Source organism: Pseudonaja textilis, chromosome 8, assembly GCF_049901715.1.
Source record: "Pseudonaja textilis isolate UNSWEBS1 chromosome 8, rPseTex1.2, whole genome shotgun sequence".
Lineage (NCBI taxonomy): Eukaryota > Metazoa > Chordata > Lepidosauria > Squamata > Elapidae > Pseudonaja > Pseudonaja textilis.
This window is the reverse complement of record NC_141997.1, coordinates 51237736-51258432: the sequence shown is the minus strand read 5'-3', so window position 1 is coordinate 51258432 and position 20697 is coordinate 51237736. Positions and strand designations below refer to the sequence as shown.

The 20697-nt window shown below is 43.0% G+C and overlaps 1 protein-coding gene across 1 annotated transcript; it reads left to right on the top strand.

Moving 5' to 3' along the window:
• Positions 1–5324: 5324 nt before the first annotated feature.
• On the top strand, positions 5325–12152 carry CCDC122 (coiled-coil domain containing 122). Its single transcript, XM_087938061.1, has 4 exons — positions 5325–5568; positions 6869–7270; positions 9249–9365; positions 11045–12152. Exons 1-4 carry the CDS (start codon positions 5455–5457, stop codon positions 11195–11197), a joined length of 786 nt encoding a protein of 261 aa, XP_087794187.1. The 5' UTR covers positions 5325–5454; the 3' UTR covers positions 11198–12152.
• The last annotated feature ends 8545 nt before the right edge of the window (positions 12153–20697 follow it).

Below are 20697 nucleotides of genomic sequence, written 5' to 3'. Positions count from 1 at the left end.
CTGTTGAGCTACCAACCAGCCCCAAAGGCTGTGAATCTCACCAAGGATTTAATAATAATAATAATAATAATAATAATAATAATAATAATAATAATAAGAAGAAGAAGAAGAAGAAGAAGAAGAAGAAGAAGAAGAAGAAGAAGAGGAGAAGAAGTTATTAACAGTTCCTAGGTCCTTGGTTAGGACTCGAGCTGTTGAGCTACCAACCAGCCCCAAAGGCTGTGAATCTCACCAAAGATTAAATAATAATAATAATAATAATAATAATAATAATAATAATAATAACAACAACAACAACAACAACAACAACAACAACAATCCCTCTGACACTCTAATTTCCTCCCGGCCAAAGAGGCTGTTGTCAAAGTTGAGAAATCCTACAGCAGAGGAATCACAATCCTCTTAAGTCTCCTGGGAAGATCTTGATCAGGTGGGCGGTTTGGGTTTGGAAGATCCGGCTGTGGGCCCAGGAGTTACCTGAGGACAACCAGGCCCTCCCTTTGCTCTGGAAACTCTCAACTACAATGCTCAGCAGTTTTCCCTAGCGGTAGAAGCCATCTCAGAAACCTGCCCATTTGTTTTTTCCAGAGTCAGCCTGACTGCAGCAGAATCAGAGTAGAGCTGGGGGGAACCTTGGAGGTCTTCTAGTCTAGCCCCCTGCTCAAGCGGGAGACCCCATTACCATTCCAGACATGTGGCTGTCCAGTCTCTTCATAAAAACCTGCAGTGGTGGAGCACTCACGGCTTCTGGTGGCAAGCTGTTCCACTGGTTAATGGTCCTCCCTGTTAGGAAGTTTCTCCTTAATTCCAGGTTCCTTCTCTCTTTGATGAGTTTTTTCATACGTTTTAGCCTCTGTTAGCAAATACTGTAATCTTTTTTCTGCTGGGGCATATTCTCAGAGCAGAAGTAGGCTTAACAGATAATCAGAGTTGGAAGGGACCTTGTAGGCTATCTAGTCCAACCCCATCCCCCACCCAAGCAGGAGACCCTGCACCATTTCGGACAGAGGGCAGTCCAGTCTCTTCTTGAAAGCTTCCAGGGATGAAGCTCCCACAACTCCTGAAGGCAACTTCTCAAGATCTACCAAAGCCATCCTTATACTAAAGTCTCCTTAAATCTCAGTCCTGGGATTTTAATTAGAGTTGAAGATAAGGAATAGATGTTACAGCCTCTGCTGCACCCAGTGCAGGGGGTTGGGCTAGATGACCTACAAGGTCCCTTCCAACTCTGATGATCTGTTATCAGTTCCAAGGGCAAACGTCATGCCAAAGCCAAGAAATAAATGACCAATGGGTAGGAGTTCAACGAGAAAATATGTTTACTTGGAAAAAGTCTTGTGGAGTTCTGCAGGGCTCCCTTCCTGGAAAGAAATCTCATGGGGTAATCTTGTTAGTCGAGGGCAGAGTAAACAAAGAGCCAATGTAGGTCAGTAGAACCTTGTTTACTCGACGGGAAAGTGACTTCAGCGTTGTGACGTCAAGCTAACTTTGGCAAACAATGGCCTCACACCTTTGCTGAAAATCCGACCTCATCCTTGTCTTTCAGTACAGGTCGTCCTTGACATGTAATAAAAGATAATCAGAGTTGGAAGGGACCTTGTAGGTCATCTAGTCCAACCCCCTGTCCAATCAGGAGACCCTACACCATTTCTGACAGATGGCAGTCCAGTCTCTTCTTGAAAGTCTCAAGTGATGAAGCTCCCACAACTTCTGAAGGCAACTTCTGCTCCATGGGTTGATTGTTCTCATTGTCAGTTTCTCCTTATTTCCAGGCTGAATCTCTCCTTGTTTAGTTTCCATCCATTGTTCCTTGTCTGGCTTTCAGGGGCTTTGGAAAACAGCTTGACCCCCTCCTCCTCTCTGGAGCAGCCCCTCAAATATTGGAGCACTGCTATCATGTCTCCCCTGGTCCTTTTCTTCCCTAGACCAGCCATGCCCAGTTCCTGTAAGTGTTCTTCATATGTTTGAGCCTCCAGTCCCCTCATCATCCTGGTTGCTCTTTTCTGTACTTTTTCTAGAGTATCAATATCTTTTTATAATGTGGTGACCAAAACTTACTAAGGATTTATAGAGTTTTATTAGTACCTCTCTTGATCTTGATTGTATCCCTCTGTGAATGCAATTTAGGATTGCATTAGCTTTTTTGGCTGCTGCTGCACACAACTGGCTCCTATTTAGCTGGTTGTCCACTAAGACTGCAAGATCCCCCTCCCAGTTCCTGCTATTGAGCCTGGTTTCACCCAGTCTATATGTGTCCTTGTGGTTTTTCTTGCCTAAACTTCCCTAAACTGGTTTTTCTTGTAAACTGCTTATAAAGAAAATTTGTATAAGATGTTCTATAAATGACACTTTGCGCCGGCGAGGCAAGCAAAGAATGTTTAAAGATAAATTAGCTAAATGCTGGAAATGTCATCAGACACCTGGATCATATTACCATGCGTGGTGGACATGCAAAGGAGCTAAAAGATATTGGACAAAAATACACACATGGTTGGAAAAGATGATACAGCAACATATTGATTTAAAACCGGAAGTATTTCTGTTGTGGATTATATCTGAAATATATAGTAAAGAAAAGCTATATTTAATCATGCGTGTATTTGACTGCAGCTTGAATTGTATTTGCACAAAATTGGAGAAATCTAAAGAGCCCAACGGACAATGTGATCGGGAAAATATTAGAATGTGCAGAATGTGAACAGGTTAACCCTTGCAATGAAAGAAAAGGAACAAATGGAATATTATATGGTATGGGAATTGTTTTATCAACGGCTGGAGAATAAAAATGGAAATTAGAAAATCCAAGAAGACCAGTGAAAAATAGTCAACATGGAAATCAGAAATGAAATGTGCTAAGCATTGTTATTATAATTAGATACATTATGTGTAGTCATATGAAGTAAGAATAGAGCAATGATATTATAGTAATGAATATGTACTAATTGTAATGGTTATTGCACCAGATATTATTACCCACACGACACACTGTTTAGAATAGAATTAGAATTAGAATTCTTTATTGTCCAAGTGTGATTGGACACACAAGGAATTTGTCTTGCTGCAAATGCTCTCAGTATACATAAAAGAAAAGATACTTTTGTTTAAACGAAAGATGGAATGTTTATATAAAATAAAAATTTAAAAAATACAGGTCGCTCAAAGTTGCATCGGCACTGAAAAAAGTGACTTATGACTGCTTTCACGCTTCCTGTTGCAGCCTTTCTGCAGTCACATGATCCAAAGTCAAACGCTTGGCAACTGACATGTACTTACGACGGTTGCAGCTTCCCGGGGTTAACAACGAGGGCGAGAAAGCTGGTGAATGGGGCAAAAGTCACTTTACAACTGGACATTCTGGGCTCCCTTGTGGTCGTTTAAGTCCAGGATTGCCCTATAGCTTTTGCTACACTGAGGGGCTGGAAGCGAAAGAATACGATGCATTTTGGTGCTTTGGACTTAAGTTCAGACACCTTGAAGTCTGAAATGAAAGAGACAAATCTGTTGGTTTTTGTTTTTGCTGGTCAAGGTTTTTTTTTAAATTTATATAATAAACATTTTGAATATAGTGTGTTGTCTGGGCATACCATTTTATAAAAGAAAAGAAAAAAATAAATAGTAACATATATACTGACTAGCTCTCTACCTGTGATGGCGAACCTATGGCATGCGTGCCATAGGTGGCACGCAGAGCCATTTGTGCCGGCGTGTGAGCTGCAGGGAAACTTACCTCACTGCGCATGTGCGAGCCTCACAGCTGATTTTTGGCTGGTTTGAGGCCTTTTTCGGCCTCCCAAAGGCTTGAGGAAGGCTTCTGCAGGCTTTGCAGGCTGAAAACTAGCCCTGTCACTTCCTGTTTTTCCAAAAATACCGGAAGTGACGAAACGGGCCTAGTTTTCGGCCTACAAAGCTTGCAGAAGCCTGCAGAATCCTTCTTAAAGCCTCTGGGAGGCCGAAAAAGGCCTCAAACTGGCTGAAAATCAGCGGTGAGGGTCAGTGCAGGTAATGGGGCAGTGGGGAGCTTGCACGCGCATGCATAGGGGGCATGGGGGGGTGCACATTGCCTTCTGGGTGCTGGCACGCAAGCATGCGCATGCAAGCATGTGCACAATTTTTGGCACAGGAGCCCAGAAAGTTTAGCCACTAATGCTCTATACCCATGTTTCGCTACGAAACGATGTGGTTGGGCTTAGTTTTGGGGGAGGAAAATAAGGAGAGAAAAAAAATTCTGCCTCTGCCTACCGGTATCCATTGTTTAGCTTGTTCTTTAGATTTAAAACAAATATTACAGTGCAAACTAGTGAATCATGGAATTCATTTTACGTAGAAAGATGGGAGCGAAAGAATATCACCCATGAAAGAAAATTTGAACATAATGGTTAGTCTCTCTTTCTTTTTTTTTTAGTCTCTCAGCAAAGCATTTTAAAATTTCTGGAAAAAAAAAAGAGACCGAAGAGAATGGCATTCAAGAATGAAAAAGGAGAGATAGCTTTAAAAGCTGCAAAAAATATATAAAAGGCACAGGAGAACAGATGCAGAATTATATGCTAAATCCTACAGTGAGCATACTCCTGTAAGAAAACTTTTAAGCACTGCGAGGAAATAATACTATAAAAATGCTAACTGTAAGATTTTGAAGGGTGTTAAAAAAGCAATTTGATGCAATTTAAGACAAAATGGCTGATAGTGTTCAGGTACATAATGTAAAAAAGAAAGAAAAATAAAGTAAACCATGAGTATAAAAATTTGTTGGGGGCAATGTGCTGACTCTGTAAACTGCTTAGACAACACTATAAAGCGATATATAAGTCTAAGGACTATTGCTATTTCTGCAATGTTCTCTCCCAAAACTAAAAGTTATAGACAGGTTCCTCTGTAATTTGAGTAGATTAGCCAAAGTTGGATAAGTTTTTTTTCCCCTTCAGGTAACTACACAGAAACTTGTTACCTATCACAATAGGGTCACAAAACATAAAATTCAAATAGAAATGGGAATGGAACGCTGGCTTAAATGCTATTTTTTTAAAAAAAAAAACCTCTTAGAGTGAATGTAGATTGGCTCGCTTGCAGCAATCTTAGCATTTTAAGGATATTTTTTTTCCCCCATTCTCTGTTTAGAGTGAATGTAGATTGGCTTGCTTGCAGCAATCTTAGCATTTGAAAGATTTTTTTTTTTCCAATTCTCTGTTTGGAGTGAATGTAGATTGGCTCATTTGCAGCAACCCTAGCATTTTAAGGATATTCCCGCCCCACACACATTCTCTGTTTAGTGTGAATGTAGATCGACTCATTTGCAGTAATCTTAACATTTTAAGGAGCCCCTGGCATTGAAGATGGCCAAAGGAAGTCTTCAAATTACTTTTTGAGAATTAGGAGTAAGGCAGAATTGATGCCGGGTGTGAGAATCACATTAATTCCTATCCCCCCCCACTTCTTCTTCTTCTTTGTTGTCTAGGTATGGCTAACTCAGATTCTTTAGGAATTGCCGAAATGGTCAAACAGGTAGCAGAGCAACAAAATTCTCAGGCGTCTGAAATACAAAAGAACAAGGAAATCCTCAAACAAATGCAGGTAATATTTCAGGAATACTTCACGGTCCGGTGGAGAAAGAGCGAGTCTGACCAACTGATTCTAGTTTGGTTTGGAGAAAGGAAGACAGAAGCGGAAAACTTTCTAGCCAAGAGAATAAATCTCCATTAAATTTTCTGTCAACTCCTCCTTTTTTGCATCAGTGACAAGGCCGGAAGGAACAAACACAAACCAAGCATTTTCTTGGATTCCAACCAAGTAGGAAAATCTCGGCAGATGCAACCTCAGCTATTGAACTTCGGTCAGCTTTTTATGATGGTCAAAGACCAGCAGCATAAGGAAGATGGGGTACAAAGAATTAAAAAGCATAAAAATACATCCGTTTACTATATATATTTATATAAAAAGCTTTTAAAAAAATCTAAAAAGAGGATTAGGAGCAGTGAAGAGAGCCAGTTTGGTTTGTGGTTAAGGCATCAGGCTAGGACTAGGACTAGGAGACTGGGAGTTCTAGTCCCGCCTTAAGGCACAAAAGCTGGTTGGGTGACTTTGGGCCAATCACGCTGGTTGGGTGACTTTGGGCCAATCACAAGGAGACTGGGAGTTCTAGTCCCGCCTTAAGGCATGAAAGCTGGTTGGGTGACTTTGGGCCAATCACTAGGAGACTGGGAGTTCTAGTCCTGCCTTAAGGCTTGAAAGCTGGTTAGGTGACTTTGGGCCAATCACTAGGAGACTGGGAGTTCTAGTCCCGGCTTAAGGCATGAAAGCTGGTTGGGTGACTTTGGGCCAATCACTAGGAGACTGGGAGTTCTAGTCCTGCCCTAGGCATGAAAGCCAGTTGGGTAACTTTGGGCCAATCACTAGGAGACTGGGAGTTCTAGTCCTGCCCTAGGCATGAAAGCCAGTTGGGTAACTTTGGGTCAATCACCAGGAGACTGGGAGCTCTAGTCCTGCCTTAGGCATTAAAGTCAGCTGGTAACTTTGGGCCAATCACCAGGAGACAGGGAGTTCTAGTTCTGCTATAGGCATGAAAGCCAGCTGGGTGATTTTTGGCCAAATCACCAGGAGACTGGGAATTCCAGTCCCGCCTCAGCCATGAAGGCTTGCTGGGTGACTTTGGGCCAATCATCGGGAGACCGGGACTTCTAGTCCTGCCATAGACAAAAAAGCCAGCTGGACAATTTTGGACCAATCCCTCTTTCTCAAGCCAACCCACCTCACCGGCTTGTTGTTCACGGGGAAAACAAGATGAGAAAGGTGTATTGGACACGTTCACCTCAAATATTCGATTCCTTTTCAGTGTTCACAGGTTTAAGCCCCGCCATGTTTTTTTCCTCTGTAGGCCCAGCTTCGGGATCTTGAGATCCAGAGGGACTCGGTTGTAGCCGAAAGAAAGGCCGTGGAAAGGCAAAGGTACTTCTCCGAGGAAGCCCTCGCCGCCGCCAGAGGCCACTGTGAAGATCTGGAGGCTCAAATCGCAGCTTCACACGGCGAGAACGTGAAGCTGACCCAGGAGGTTGATGCTCTCCAAGAAGACTTAGAAACGAAGGTTTTAGGAAACCGGGCTTACTCCGAGAAAATGGCCGCCCACCGAAAGCGGTTTGAGGAAGCAGAAAGCAAATTCCCTTTTGTGGTGGAGCTGGCGAGAAAAAGGGCCGCCGTCCAGCAGCTGATGGAGAAGAAGGAAGAGCTGTTGGCTTCTCTTCGAGAAGGAGAAGAAGAGGCTACGGTTGGCCAAGTCCAGGTCTGGGTTGTTGGCCTTTGCAATTGTTTTTTCTTTCACTGGAAAAAAAATGTGATTTGTGACCGATTTTGATGATCCTGCCACCATCGTAAGTGTGAAAATCGGCCACAAATCACATTTTCTGGTGCCGTTGTGACTTCAAACGGTCAGTAAACGAAGATTCATGGGGTTAAAATTTGGATGCTTGACAACTGACTCATATTTATGACGGTTCCAGTGTCCCCTTTTGTGACCTTCTGACAGGACTAAAGCCAGATTCGCTTAACAACCATGTTACTACCTTAATGACTACACGCTGTGTCCAATGAGAACTTTGGCCTTTAACAAACTCGTCCAAAGTGACGTTTTTAACCCAACGCAAGTAAGTATTGTGTGTAAACACAGTCATTGTATGTTGTGTACAATGATTCACTCAACAGCGGTGGCAAGAAATGTCGTAAAATAAGGCAAAACTCACTTAACAACGGTCTTGCTTAGCGATCAAAATTTGGGACGCAATTACGGTCATAAGTTGAGGGGCTACCTGTACTCAAGGTGCATCCCCTTGTAAAGTATTCTGCACAGGTGCAACTTGGTGAATTGTTCTTACTGTTGACGAGTGTTTCCCCCTAACATTCAGTAGAATTTGTCTTCGTGAAACTTAAAATTATTATTTTATGTAAAGCCCTTTGTGCTCTTTGAGCTGGCTTGTGTTCTTGCAGACGTTTCATTACCCAACTAGGTAAAGTCATCAGTGCTAGAAGGGTGTGGGGTTTTTGGAGAGAAGAAGGAGGAACGGAAGAGGAGGAGGAGGAAAAAGAGGAGAACTATGGAGTCCTTGGTGCTCGGGTGGTTGTTTTCTTGCAGACGTTTCATTACCCAACTAGGTAACATCATCAGTGCTAAAAAGGAGTGAGGATTGCAGAAAGGAGGAGGAGGAGGAGGAGGAGGAGGAGGAGGAGGAGGAGGAGGAGGAGGAGGAGGAGGAGGAAAATTGTGGTGTCCTTGGTACCCTCTTAGGTGTTTGCTTACAGGCATTTCATTATCCAACTATGTAACATCATCAGAAACTATTGTATAGTAGCTCGATACCCATGCTTCACTACAAAACTATGTAGTCGGGCTTAGTTTTGGGGGAGGAAAATAAGGGGGAAAAATTCTGCCTCTGCCTACCAGCATCCGTCGGTATTCACCTGGCTAGCATCCTGTCATTGTGTGAGAAAATTGAGGGCTGTTTGGAAACTGAAGCAGTATTTGCTGTGTGAGCAAGGAGACAGCAAGGAGCCTGGGCGTGGCTTAGCTCAACTGTTCTGTACTAAAGCTGCTTGGTGCTCTGAAACGGAAACTCCTCTGCTTGTGTTTTGCATTTGGAAGAGATTTCTTTTTTTCAGGTGGGGAGGGGGAGTAGAACTCCTTAGCATCAGAGCATGTTAATAATAATAATATAGGAAATACTAAATGCTCTGATGGTCATTTCGAAAAATCCTTTCTTAGCGAGTACCTAGAAGCCAAGAGGAACATATGGGCCAAGTTTGTAGGCTTTACAGTTCTGGAGATTTTGTGATGATGCCTGAGGGGTATTTTGCTTCTATATATGTGGATTCTGTACAAGAGAAAATAAACGTGGGTTGTGTTTTTATCCGACACTTCTCTGGTTCTTTAAGAGCCCAATCTGCCTACTTATCTCCTTTTTCTCTTCCAGGTTTAAATAGATCCTTTTCAGCCTTTAGTTTCCAATTGGTGCTAATATAAGTGATCACTCCCATGTTAACAAATATGAACAGAAAAAAATTAAAACCCTTCTAATTATCACATGAAAACATTTCTGCTTTCACATCATGTCTTCTTCCCAAATATTATCCGATTTATTTTACCGTGTCTCTATATATGTGTTGGGTCTCCTGCTTAGGCGGGGGGGTGGGGGTTGGACTAGATGACCTACAAGGTCCCTTCCAACTCTGATTATCTGAAATTCCCTTTTTTGCATCCCGTGCCGCAGGATGAAATCTCTTGTCTGCAAAGTGAAATAAAGGTTTTGAAAGAGGCCGTTGGTGAGAAGGAGAACGCCGTTCGAGATGAAAAAAGCAGACAGGCTACGCTTCAGAAAGAAATTGAGGTGAGTTTTCATCTCTACAATTATTGAATCTCATCGATCTTTTTTTTTTTAAAAAAAGTGCTCTTAAATGTATGCATTTTGGAATAACAATGTTTTTTAAAATGCATCCCTAAAATGGCAGCATCTTTATCACAGAAGAATAAAAGTAGCTAGTTCATTTTATCCCAGTATGAAATTATAAAATCTTTCACGTTAGGTTCTGAGAAAATACAACGGCTGCCGCTTTAAACATAATTTAAAGTGTTGAAATTCGCACTCGGTACTCAAAGGCACTTCTTCAAATCTATCTCAGCTGTGAAGATCTGCAAAATCTTTCAAAGGAAGCCAAAAGATCTACTTCTCTCTCGCACGTAAACCAAATTTTCTCCTCTCCTGTTTCCACGCAGTACCATTTACTCAATCGCTAATTCCGTACGGCTTCATTTTTCCGCACAGTATTCAGAAAAAAAATGGGTAAAGTTGAATCTCTTTAGCAGGCTTTTCTTTGGAAGCCATGTTGGGCTGAATTTATTATTTAAATCTGCTCGGCTGAGGGTGTTTCACAGCTAAATGGATAATTCACTCGCATTGAAAGAGACAGTGTGAATCCAAGAAACATCTATCATCATAACATCTAAACAATAAATGTATTTTGACCTAGAAGGCTCAGATTATAAATGGCAGTAGAGGGAGAATTTTTCAGATTTATGTACTTCTGTAGCACAGTGACCCAAAAACTGAGAAAGGCCATACTTGGAAAGTTGGATTCAGGTTTGGTCACCAGGATACCCAAAAGATGTGGAGACTCTGGAAAGAGTGCAGAGAAGAGTAACAAAGATGATTAGGGAACTGGAGGCTGAAACGTACAAGAACAGTTGCAGGAACTGGGTATGTGTAGTTTGATGAAAGGAAGGACTAGGGAAGACATGATAGCAGTCTTCCAATATCTCAGGGGCTGCCCCAAAGAAGAGGCAGTCAAGCTATTCTCCAAAGCACCCAAGGACAGGAGAAGAAGCAACGGGTGGAAACTCATCAAGGAGAGAAGCAACTGAGAATTAAGGAGGAATTTCCTGACAGCGAGCAGAATTAACCAGTGGAACGACCTGCCTCCAGAAGTTGTAAATGCTACAACACTGGAAGTTTTTAAGAAGAGATTGGACAGCCATTTGTCTGAAGTGGTGTAGAGTTTCCTGCCTAAGCCGTGGGTTGGACTAGAAGACCTCCAAGGTCCCTTCCAACTGTATTATTTTGTATTCTGATGGATAAAATCTAGTGATATTTTCACGGGATGTTTTAGTTTTATGGATACTTATAAAGAGACAATTTTCTGTTGAATGTTACGATCAACTATTATCTGCGTTTTGTGCTGAACAGATGCCCCGTTATTATTTTTCTGTTCTTTTAATTTTTTTTTGTACTTCTAAGTAGATATGCCCTGGATGGCGTATCTGGATACATTTCAGACGTGAGATTTAGTTCCATCTTAATTCTAATTTTAATTTCTTTCCCAAACTATTCAGCGCCTATTTACTCGGCAATAAGTCGCGCTGCCTTCATTGAGTTTATTCTAACACCTTCCACAGGAAAAGCCAACCTTTCATGCTGCGATCTGCACATTTTTTTAAATCCCCCTATACTGCTTTGGTTTAATCTTTCTCAGGCCTTTCTCAGTGCTGTCCTTTTATTCTTGCCCTTGACAGCTGCAGCGCAAGAGATCCGAAGCCGTTCTCAAACGGCTGCGTTGCCAAGTTAACACCCTGGAGTTGGAGAGAAGGCAGTGGCGTTTGAAAATGCAACAGATGGAAGGAGAAGCAGAAGAATTACGTAAACGGTTGCAAGCCACCGATGAGTAAACTCCCACCAAGGAGAATTCCCCTCCTTTTCGGGAATTCGTGTTCCTCGTTTTTGTTCATCAAACTTCTGGCTGCGTTAGCTTTGCAGTTGTGTTGTTGTCATTTTTTCCCCCGGCTGTTCTCCTATCATCACTAAGGGTATTTATTACTGATGCCAAAGTGAATTTGTGACACCTAAATGTTGAAGAAAGGTGTAGCAGCCAGTTGCTCTCTGATTTGCTGCCGTACCCATGTTTAGTCTTTGCTCCCTGCGGGTTAGACCTTGGAAGGGCGAGCTAAGGAGGATCCAGTTGATGCCATGTTGATTTTTATGACACCCTCAATGAGGCCTTGTTCAGTACTGGGACTTCCAAAGGTCAGAAAGTTTGATCATTTAATAAGATGAAATGTGTTTGGATCACCGGCAGGTTGAAAAACACGGCTTCACGCATTGCGGTTTGAAGCACGCTAGCAGCACCTTTGCAAAAAAAAAAAGTAATTAAAGACAGGGGGTATAATTATATTTTAATGAGCCCGTGAGTTCCTTTATATCTTCAGTGCTTTCTGGAGGCCAGTAAATTTCCTGACAGTGTTATAGAGCGGAAAGGAAAGACAGGTTGGTTAGGAGTTGCATACCTTTGAACGCAGAAAAAATGTGGTGGGTTTCAAAAAATTTTTTTCCTACCGATTTGGTGTGAGCGGGTGCTTGATCCTTGGAGCAACTGGTTCGGCTGAACCGGGCCAAGCCGGTAGAATACCACCACTGAACTCAATCGGTCCTTTGGATAAGGTAGGTCCTCCAGAAAATTCAAAACAAGATAAAACCAAAAAGGAGGGTGCCTTTTCTTTTAAAAAGAAAGCACGGTTATTCTAGTAAAATGAAATCCTTTCATTTTCCCATTTCCTTTTCCAAGTCCACATCCATTTGACCATCTTTGATATTGCAAAGAAAGACTGTATGGATTATAACTCTTCACGCTCGCATAAGTTCTCAATTAAAACATTGTTTCTTTTGCATATGTTCTTTCGTTCTTGGTTACGCCATTCATTCCCCATTGGTTTTAGTGGTCATAATTAGGAATACCACAGTTGAGAAAGCCATTTCTCTTAGACTCTAATTCCCTTCCATCTCACGCATACACACACACACATACACCATTATTCTGGCGTGTGTTTTTCCTATTTTAAATGTTACGGAGTTTAGTGGTTTAAGAAAGTGCAAGGAAATTGCATTGCAATGTAGAGATGATCGCAGTCAGAGAGCTCAGGAGGAAAAGAATTCTGGCATCGACGGATGAGAAGAAACTGGTTGTGTGGATGTTTGTCATTTAATGACCCCATAATCGCTTACGGGGTGGAATCGAGGGAACTGAATGGAGGAGAGTATTTCCTGGCTGGATGCCCTTCCTGTTACCAGTACGGAGTTATATATTCAGCCGGTAAATTCTCATTGTGCCCAGAGGGAGAAATATCTTCCTTCAACTAGGATCGAATCCACAGCCTCCTGATTGGGAGGCGAGAGTTCCACTTCTAGTCTACCACACCACTAAAACTGGTCGCGTGGATGGGCGTTGTCACTTATGGGAAGAAGGGAAGGGATGAAAAATATAAATTGTTCTGTCGGTGGATTCCGAACGGCAGAAAGATCCTGCCAGGGAAGATAATTGTGGGTGGAAGAAGGAGAAAAAAGGAGATCCAGAGGAAATCCCCTCGTGCGCTATGCACAGGGCCCATTTTATGGTACCTCAGGAAGTTCAGGTAAGACCAAAAGAGATCTATTCCATGGTCCCTTTGCTTCATGCATGGCTGCCTATGGTAAGAAAATCAGAACCCACTAGCCTCTTTTCCAATCATCAACTTTTATAGAAGCCGTCAGCATTTGTGGGCAACAGAGCCAGAATAATAAGAGTTGAAAAGGGGTCTTAAGAGGTCTTCTAGTCCAGCCCATGGCAGGAGATTCACAGAGAATCTAGCCATGGAATGCCTAGGTTGATACAAAATTTGAACTGGGGATGACATCTATTTACCTCCTTTTCCTTTCCACCCCACCTCGTCCTAATTTAAACCCTTTGGCCTTTTAATAAAATCGTTAGTCCCCAAAAAGGGGACACCGGATATTTCTTTTTTTTTTTTTAAACCATAATTTGGAGAGGAGCAGAATTAAAACCTATTGCTCCCAAATAATGAGTCATGAAGATACAGCAATTTTTATTTTATCCTTGGTTTGTGTTTGCGTGTATAGACATAAACACACACAAACGCAAACCAAGGTTAAAATAAAAGTTTGATATACATGCATATATCCAAATATGGTTTGTTGGTGCCCCCTCGTGGCAGCATCTTGTCTTTGCTTGATACTCATAGGAGCAAAACACGGGGAATCTTCCATTGATGCAATACCTAAAGAGAAATCGAGGCAGCTTTAGTCCCTTGTCCAAAGAGAATAAGAATTATGTCCACATAATTCAAACCATCATGTGGCCTTCTGTTAAAAAAAAACAACCCACCTTAATTTAAAACAACTCATGGGAAGCTAATAACCTGCCTTTGTCATTGCGTCTCGCCATGGCCAATTGATGAATCAATTAATTAGCTAATTAACTAATTGGGTTAGTAAACAAGGGGGACAATCTGTCTAGAAGAAGGCGATGGTCACCTACCCAAGATGGTTTAGTGGAGAAGAAGAAAGGAAGGAGGAAGGAGGAGGAGGAGGAGGAGGAGGAAGAAGAAGAAGAAGAAGAAGAAGAAGAAGAAGAAGAAGAAGAAGAAGAAGAAGAAGAAGAAGAGAAGAGAGAGGAGGAGGAGGAGGAGGAGGAGGAGGAGGAGGAGGAGGAGGAGGAGGAGGAGGAGGAGGAGGAGGAGGAGGAGGAGAGGAGGAGGAGAAGAAGAAGCCTGAATTAGAGGAGCCCTCGAGAGTCTCTTTGAACGCTGCAGATGTCTATAATTCAAAGGCCATCCAACAAAACTGCTGGACTACAGAGACCAAGAAAGATGTCATAGCCAACCAAAGCATTGACACCCATGAATTGGCCAGAGGGAAGAAAAACAGCTGAATTTTGTAGTCATCAGCTGATAATCCATATAGACCAGGGGGTCTCCAAACTTGGCAACTTGAAGACTGGTGGACTTCAACTCCCAGCAGAGCTGGCTGGAGAATTCTGGGAGTTGAAGTCCACCAGTCTTAAAGTTGCCAAGTTGGAGGACCCCTGATATAGAGTTTACAACGTGGCAGTCAGCTCTGCTGGGAAAACCTGTCACAACTATTGTCAACTGCCCCACATTTTAGACTTAGCTGTTGGAGAAAAATTGTTGGAGCAGCATCCAAGAGACCATTTAGAGAGCTTGTTCCTCTTTTCAAAATATTGGAACGTGAGCCATCATTCCCATTCTTTTTATATCATCTGCCAATAAATCCACGCAAGATTTCCAGAAAGCTGCTGGACCCAAATTCAGGACTTTTGATGTTATTCTATATGTCGGTGGAAAGAAAGATTACCTTATGCACACAAAAAAGAACACATTATGTAATGTAATTGTAATTGTGACTACGAAATGAATGCACAAAACTGATGAACCAACCGACACACTGTTTGTATATAAGTATGGAAGAGAGCTGATGCTTTTATGTTTTGTTTGTTTGTTAAAAAACCAATAAAATTGTTTTAAAAAAAAAGAACACTTTGATTGGCTGCCAAGGTGACTGTCATGCCTCTGTTGGAATCTGACTCTGAGGGAGAGATGGAACAGCTGACAAGGAGTGAGAGTGTAACTCTGGGGGTTGTGGAGGAAACTGGGGAAGGGTACAGTCCAGTTGGGCATTCAGAGGAAGAAGACCCAGCCCCTCTTCATCCTAGGGCATGCAGGGAGGAGCGGATAAGGGAACAATGTGAGTGGCATGGTCTACGGGGCAGGAAGGGGCCCTGATCCCCTTCAGGGGCTGCAGCTGGAAGGACTGGTCAAAAGGACAAACTCTGCATGGCCCAGTGCTGGAAGCAAAGCGTGCATTATTCTTGTCGGAGCTTATTGGTGTTTTGGCTTCCTCTTAATTGTGGCTGCTGTGTTATCTGGTAGAAGTCTGCAATTAATCATCCTTGGCTGCCGTACTAATTCCTTCAGCTGCCATCAATACATGTACGATTAGATAAATTAAATCCTCCCTATATCCTTCTGGTATTATTCCTAGGAGAAAAAATTCCGGCTTAAATGGAATACATGCTCCCACCATTTGTTCCACCCATGTTTGAATAGTAGTCTCCAATATATATATTTTTTGCAACATGGCAAGTCCACCACATGTGAAAGAATGTGTGTGATACACCTTTGCACTTCTAACATTTTGGAGATACGTTTTTGAACATTTTAGTAAGCCTTACTAGCGGAAAATGCCACATTCTCTCTCCTTTCTTGTTGAACCTGGGAAGGGTTTTTTTTGTGTGTATGCAGAATTGTGTGTCTTTGTGAAATGGGAACGAACTTAAAACCTTGAAGCGCTGCAGAAATCTTTGACAATTCAGGAACCACAATTATCAAAGGACATCTGAAGCTAGCCAATATCTGATAAACGAATCTCATCATCAAGGCTCAGTCTGGCCAGTATAGATAATCCTCAACTTACAACTTACGACCCATTTAGTGAGCATTCGAAGTAACAAGGACACTGAAAAAAGGGACCGAGCAATCGTTTTCACACTTACGACCTCTCTGGCATTCCCACGATCAGGTGAACCAAATCCAGAGGCTTGGCAACTGGCATGTACTTGTTTCGGTTGCAGAGTCCCGAGGTCAGGGATCCCATTTTGCAACCTTCAGATGAACGAAGTCAAGGGGGAGGAAGCCGGTTTCGCTTAAGAACCGTGGGGCTGACCTAATAATGGTGGCGATTCGCTTAACAACCGTGGCAAGTAAGGTCATGAAATGGGGGCCAAATACGCTCACCGCCTGCCTTGTTTGACCACAGACATTTGGATAAGAGTCCCGTACACGGGGCGACCTATAGAAAGGCTCCAATGTCTCCAGTCCGTTCCCCCAACCCATAAGCTTTAAAACGGAGCCTGTTTTCAAAATTGTCTTCCTGTTCTCTCGGTTGCAAAGCAGCAGATGGGAAAATGGAGAAGTTTTTTGTTCAGCAATAAAAACTACAAATTGGCAGGGGGTGGATTGCAATTGGAGCTGCACCCTCCTATCTCTCCTCCTCCTCCTCCTCCTCTTCCTCTTCCTCCTCCTCCTCTTCTTCTTCCTCCTCCTCCCTCTTCTCCTCCACCTCCTTATTCCTCCTCCTCCTTTCCTCCTCCTCTCCTCTTCCTTATTCTTCCTCCTTGTCTTCTTCTTCTTCCTCTTCCTCCTCCCTCTGCTCTTCCTCCTTATTCCTCCTCCACCTTTCCTCCTCCTCCTCCTCTCCTCCTCCCGTTCCTTATTCCTCCCGCTCCTCTTCCTCCTCCCCCTCCTCTTCCTCCTTATTCCCCCTCTTCTCCTCCTCTTCCTCCTCCCTCTGCTTTTCCTCCTTATTTCTCCTCTTTGTCCTCCTCTCCTACTCCTCCCTCTCCTCCTCCTCTTCTCCTCCTCCTCTCTCTCCTCCTCCTCTTCTCCTCCTCTCTCTCCTCCTTCTCATCTCTCCTCCTCTTCCTCCTCCTCTCCTCCTCCCTCTCCTCCTCCTCCTCTCCTCCTCCTCCCTCTCCTCCTCCTCTTCTCCTCCTTCTCCCTCTCCTCCTCCTCATCTCTCCTCCTCTCCTCCTCTTCTTCCTCCTCCCTCTGCTCTTCCTCCTTATTCCTACTCTGCCTCTTCTTCCTCCCTCTCCTCCTCCTCCCTCTTCCTCCTTTCCTTCCCCCTCTCCTCCTCCTTATTCCTCCTCCTCTTTCCTCTCCTCCTCCTCCTTATTCCTCCTCTCCTCCTCCTCCCTCTCCTCTTCCTCCTTATTCCTCCTCTTCTTCCTCCTCTCCTCCTCTTCCTCTTCCCTCTCCTCCTTCTCCTCCTCCTTCTCCCCTATCTCTCCCCGCCTCCCATATGTTGCTAGCAAACAGAAGCGTCACATTCTGGAAGCTCTCAGGAAGAGACTGGACTGCCCCCTGTCAGAAATGGTGTAGGGTCCCCTGCTTGGGCTGGGGCAGCGGCAGGGGGGTTGGACTAGATGACCTACAAGGTCCCTTCCAACTCTGTTTCACCCAACTATTTATCTGATTGGCGCTGTCTGGATCCGTGATCTCTTAAGGCCTCGATGATGAGGAGAGTTAAATGCATTTTTAAAAGGGCTCCCCTAGTTCAGGAGAAGAAACGGTTTTCATTAACCGCCCTGCAGGAGGAAAGGTTTAAGCGCCTCTCCTCGCCTCCGGCATTTTATTAATTATGACGCCTCCAGCAGATGCTTTGTAAATGAATATGCAGGCTGCAAAGAGCCGTTTAACCTCCTATCTAATTTGGCCTGATGGAAAGCAAAAAAAAAAAAAAAAAAAACCCAACCGTCTGACCCAGCAACTGAGGTTTGGAGAGGAAACAGCCAGCAGGGGGCAGCATTTATCCCCTTATGAATTTTCCACCCCCCCACACCAAAATGACTTTTTCTTAAATTCTTGGGAACCTTACACCCTCCATCAAGGAAGAAAGGTGATTGCAACTTAGCCAAGGGGGTCGAATTTAAGAGCCATTTTCGGAGCTATTCGTCATGCACCCTGCATTTAAACACGGCAGTAGGTTTGTTTTTTTATGATATTTTTTTTAATTACTTTTATATTTTAAAAACATCTCTTTCAGTGAACAACGTGGTTCCAGATTTTGACATTTTAATACAAACATGACGTTAGTACATATTTATCTTTCACATTCAATTCTATATCGTATCATGACTTCCACCTCCCAGTAAATTTTCTCCATTATTCTTATTTTCTTTACACTTATTAAATCCATTCTCAATTTATATCTTAACTTAATTCCCTTTTCTATAAATGTTCTCATATCTTATTCTATAGTCTCACATTCTTATTTTTTTTTAAAAAAAAATTAAATTCATTATACCTTTATACTTTTATCTGTCACATTTGCAATTTTATCACATACTTTTATTTCATTATTCAATCAATTCCATCTGAAATCTAAAAATTCCCCCAAATCTCCCCCTTTAATTACCAATTAGAGCGTGCCACCCTTTTTATCTTATACATCCCTCAATTTATTCCCCTTTAATCCATAATCAAAATTTATCATAATATAATCACTATGTAATTATCACATTCTAGTTTAATCACAATAATCTCCTAACTACTACATGTCACGTGTGCATATATATATATTTTAAGCAAGATTCCGCATGGCATTCTTTTCCCGCAATTACTTTCTAAATCATTTACTATTTCAAATATACTGATCTATTCAGTTAATGATAGAAACTGATATTAGTCTTTTCACCAGGATCTTCATAATTCATTTTAACTATATTCTTTGTTTTATTATCTATATATAAATTAACAATAATCCTTAAAAAAAACAGCCAATTAAAGAAAAAAGAACATATATCAGTTTCATTCATATTTAAAAGCTACATTCTTAGGTATTGCAACACGTTATCTTGCAGAATCCCTTTTCTTTCATCTTTATCTACCCATCGTCTCTGTGTCTCCTGACTAAACAATTTCTTATTCTTATTCTTATTATGAGCTGATCGAAACGCCTGGAGACTAAACCTTATAAAGAAAGGCTGCACGTTTGGGGTCTGGCTAGTCTAAAGTGGCTAAGACGGGGAGCTTGTCTATCAGAAAGGTCGGCAGGTCGGCGGTTCGAATCCTGAGCGTGGTGAGTGAGCTCCCGTTCCTTGTCCCAGCTTCTGCCAACCTAGCAGTTTGAAAGCATCTAAAAAAATGCAAGTAGAAAAATAGGGGCCCCTTTGGTGGGAAGGTAACAGCGTTTCGTGCACCTTCAGCATTTAGTCCTGTTGGCCACATGACCACGGAGACGTCTTCGGACAGCGCTGGCTCTTCAGCTTTGCAAGAGAGATGAGCACCGCCCCCCAGAGGTGGAAATGACTAACACAAATGTGCAAGGGGAACCTTTACCTTTTAGTCTAAAGGAAAGAAGAATTAGGGGTGACAGGATAGCAGTATTCCAGTATTGGAGGGGCTTCCATATAGAAAAAAGAGGTCAACTTACTTCCCAAAGCACCAGAGGATTCAGGACAAGAAGTAACGGATGGGAACATGAATCAAGGAGAGAAGAGGAAATGCAGAAGAAATGGACCGGCAAGGCAGATATCGGGGTGTGCGAGGCCTGGCTATACCTGTCCAAAGGGAAGGAGTAGGGCAGCTCCACCCAACTCCCATCCCCATCCTAGGTTAATTTTTACCCCTCCACTCTGGAGTGGGAGGGATCTTAATTAGGGCTTATTTTGGGAGGTAGAGCTTATATTGGGCACACATGTAAAGCTAGGATTTACTATCAGGGTAGGGCGTATTTTGGGGGAAACAGGGTATGTATCCAAAATTTTTATACCTGCCTATCTAACCTGTCAACCCTGGGTGATGAAAAAATGGGGGAAACACAATGCGATTATCCCAAGACTTCATGAAGGTCAACAGGAAGTAACCATGGCAAAGAAGACATGTTCCCTATGATAGAAATAAGTTATTTGCAACATATGTGTCATGCGTGAAGAATCGGGGCCACACACGTTAAGCTCCAGTTAACCTGGTTAGGCAGATGTATTGTTTATGCAATAACAAGAATCCAGCCAACGAACGGTCAGCAGTAAACTGACTCCAGATAAGAGTCAATGGAATTCAGGAAGGGTTGGATTTATTTAGACCGTTTGTGGGAATGTAATGACTCCAGGCTGATTACTTGCTTGACTCTGCCCCCAGGCTCTGCCTCACCTTCTCCTACATTATGCTAGACGTAAGTTTTATGTACTTGATTAATTCTCGTTGGTTTTCAATGCTTGACTCTTTCTTCTCCATCAGTGGGGAGGATCTTTGATGCTTCCCATTAGTTTATCTTTATAAGATGATGCTGGTGGAATTATTGTTATTATAGGACCAGGTATTTTGGCTATTACAGATAGTACGGTGTCCTAGCATTATTTTGATTATTTTCATTTACACAACATTCTTTTCTTCCTCTTCCTCTCCTCCTCTTCCTCCTTCCTCTTCCTCCTCCTCTGCTTCCCCTCCCCTCCCCCTCTTCCTCCTTCCTCTCCTCCTCCTCCTCCTCCTTCCTCTTCCTCCTCCTCCTTCCTCCTCCTCCTCCTCCTTCCTCCTCCTCCTCCTCTTCCGCTCCTCTTCCTCCTCCTCCTCTACTTCCCCTCCCCTCCCCCTCTTCCTCCTTCCTCTCCCTCCTCCTCCTTCTTCCTCTTCCTCCCTCCTCCTCCTCCTCTTCCCCTCCTCCTCTGCTTCCCCCCTCTTCCTCTCCTCCTCCTCTTCCTCCTCCTCCTCTGCTTCCCTCCCCCTCCTCCTCTTCCTCCTTCCTCTCCTCCTCTTCCTTCTTCCTCTTCCTCCTTCCTCCTCCTCCTCTCCTCTCTCCTCTTCCTCCTCCTCCTCTGCTT

Bases quoted from the DNA above. Each gene is read 5' to 3' on its own strand.
- CCDC122 (XM_087938061.1), top strand. From the start codon at position 5,455: ATGGCTAACTCAGATTCTTTAGGAATTGCCGAAATGGTCAAACAGGTA. The intron at 7,271-9,248 runs GTCTGGGTTGTT...CCCGTGCCGCAG, and splicing joins CTACGGTTGGCCAAGTCCAG to GATGAAATCTCTTGTCTGCA. The intron at 9,366-11,044 runs GTGAGTTTTCAT...TGCCCTTGACAG, and splicing joins CGCTTCAGAAAGAAATTGAG to CTGCAGCGCAAGAGATCCGA.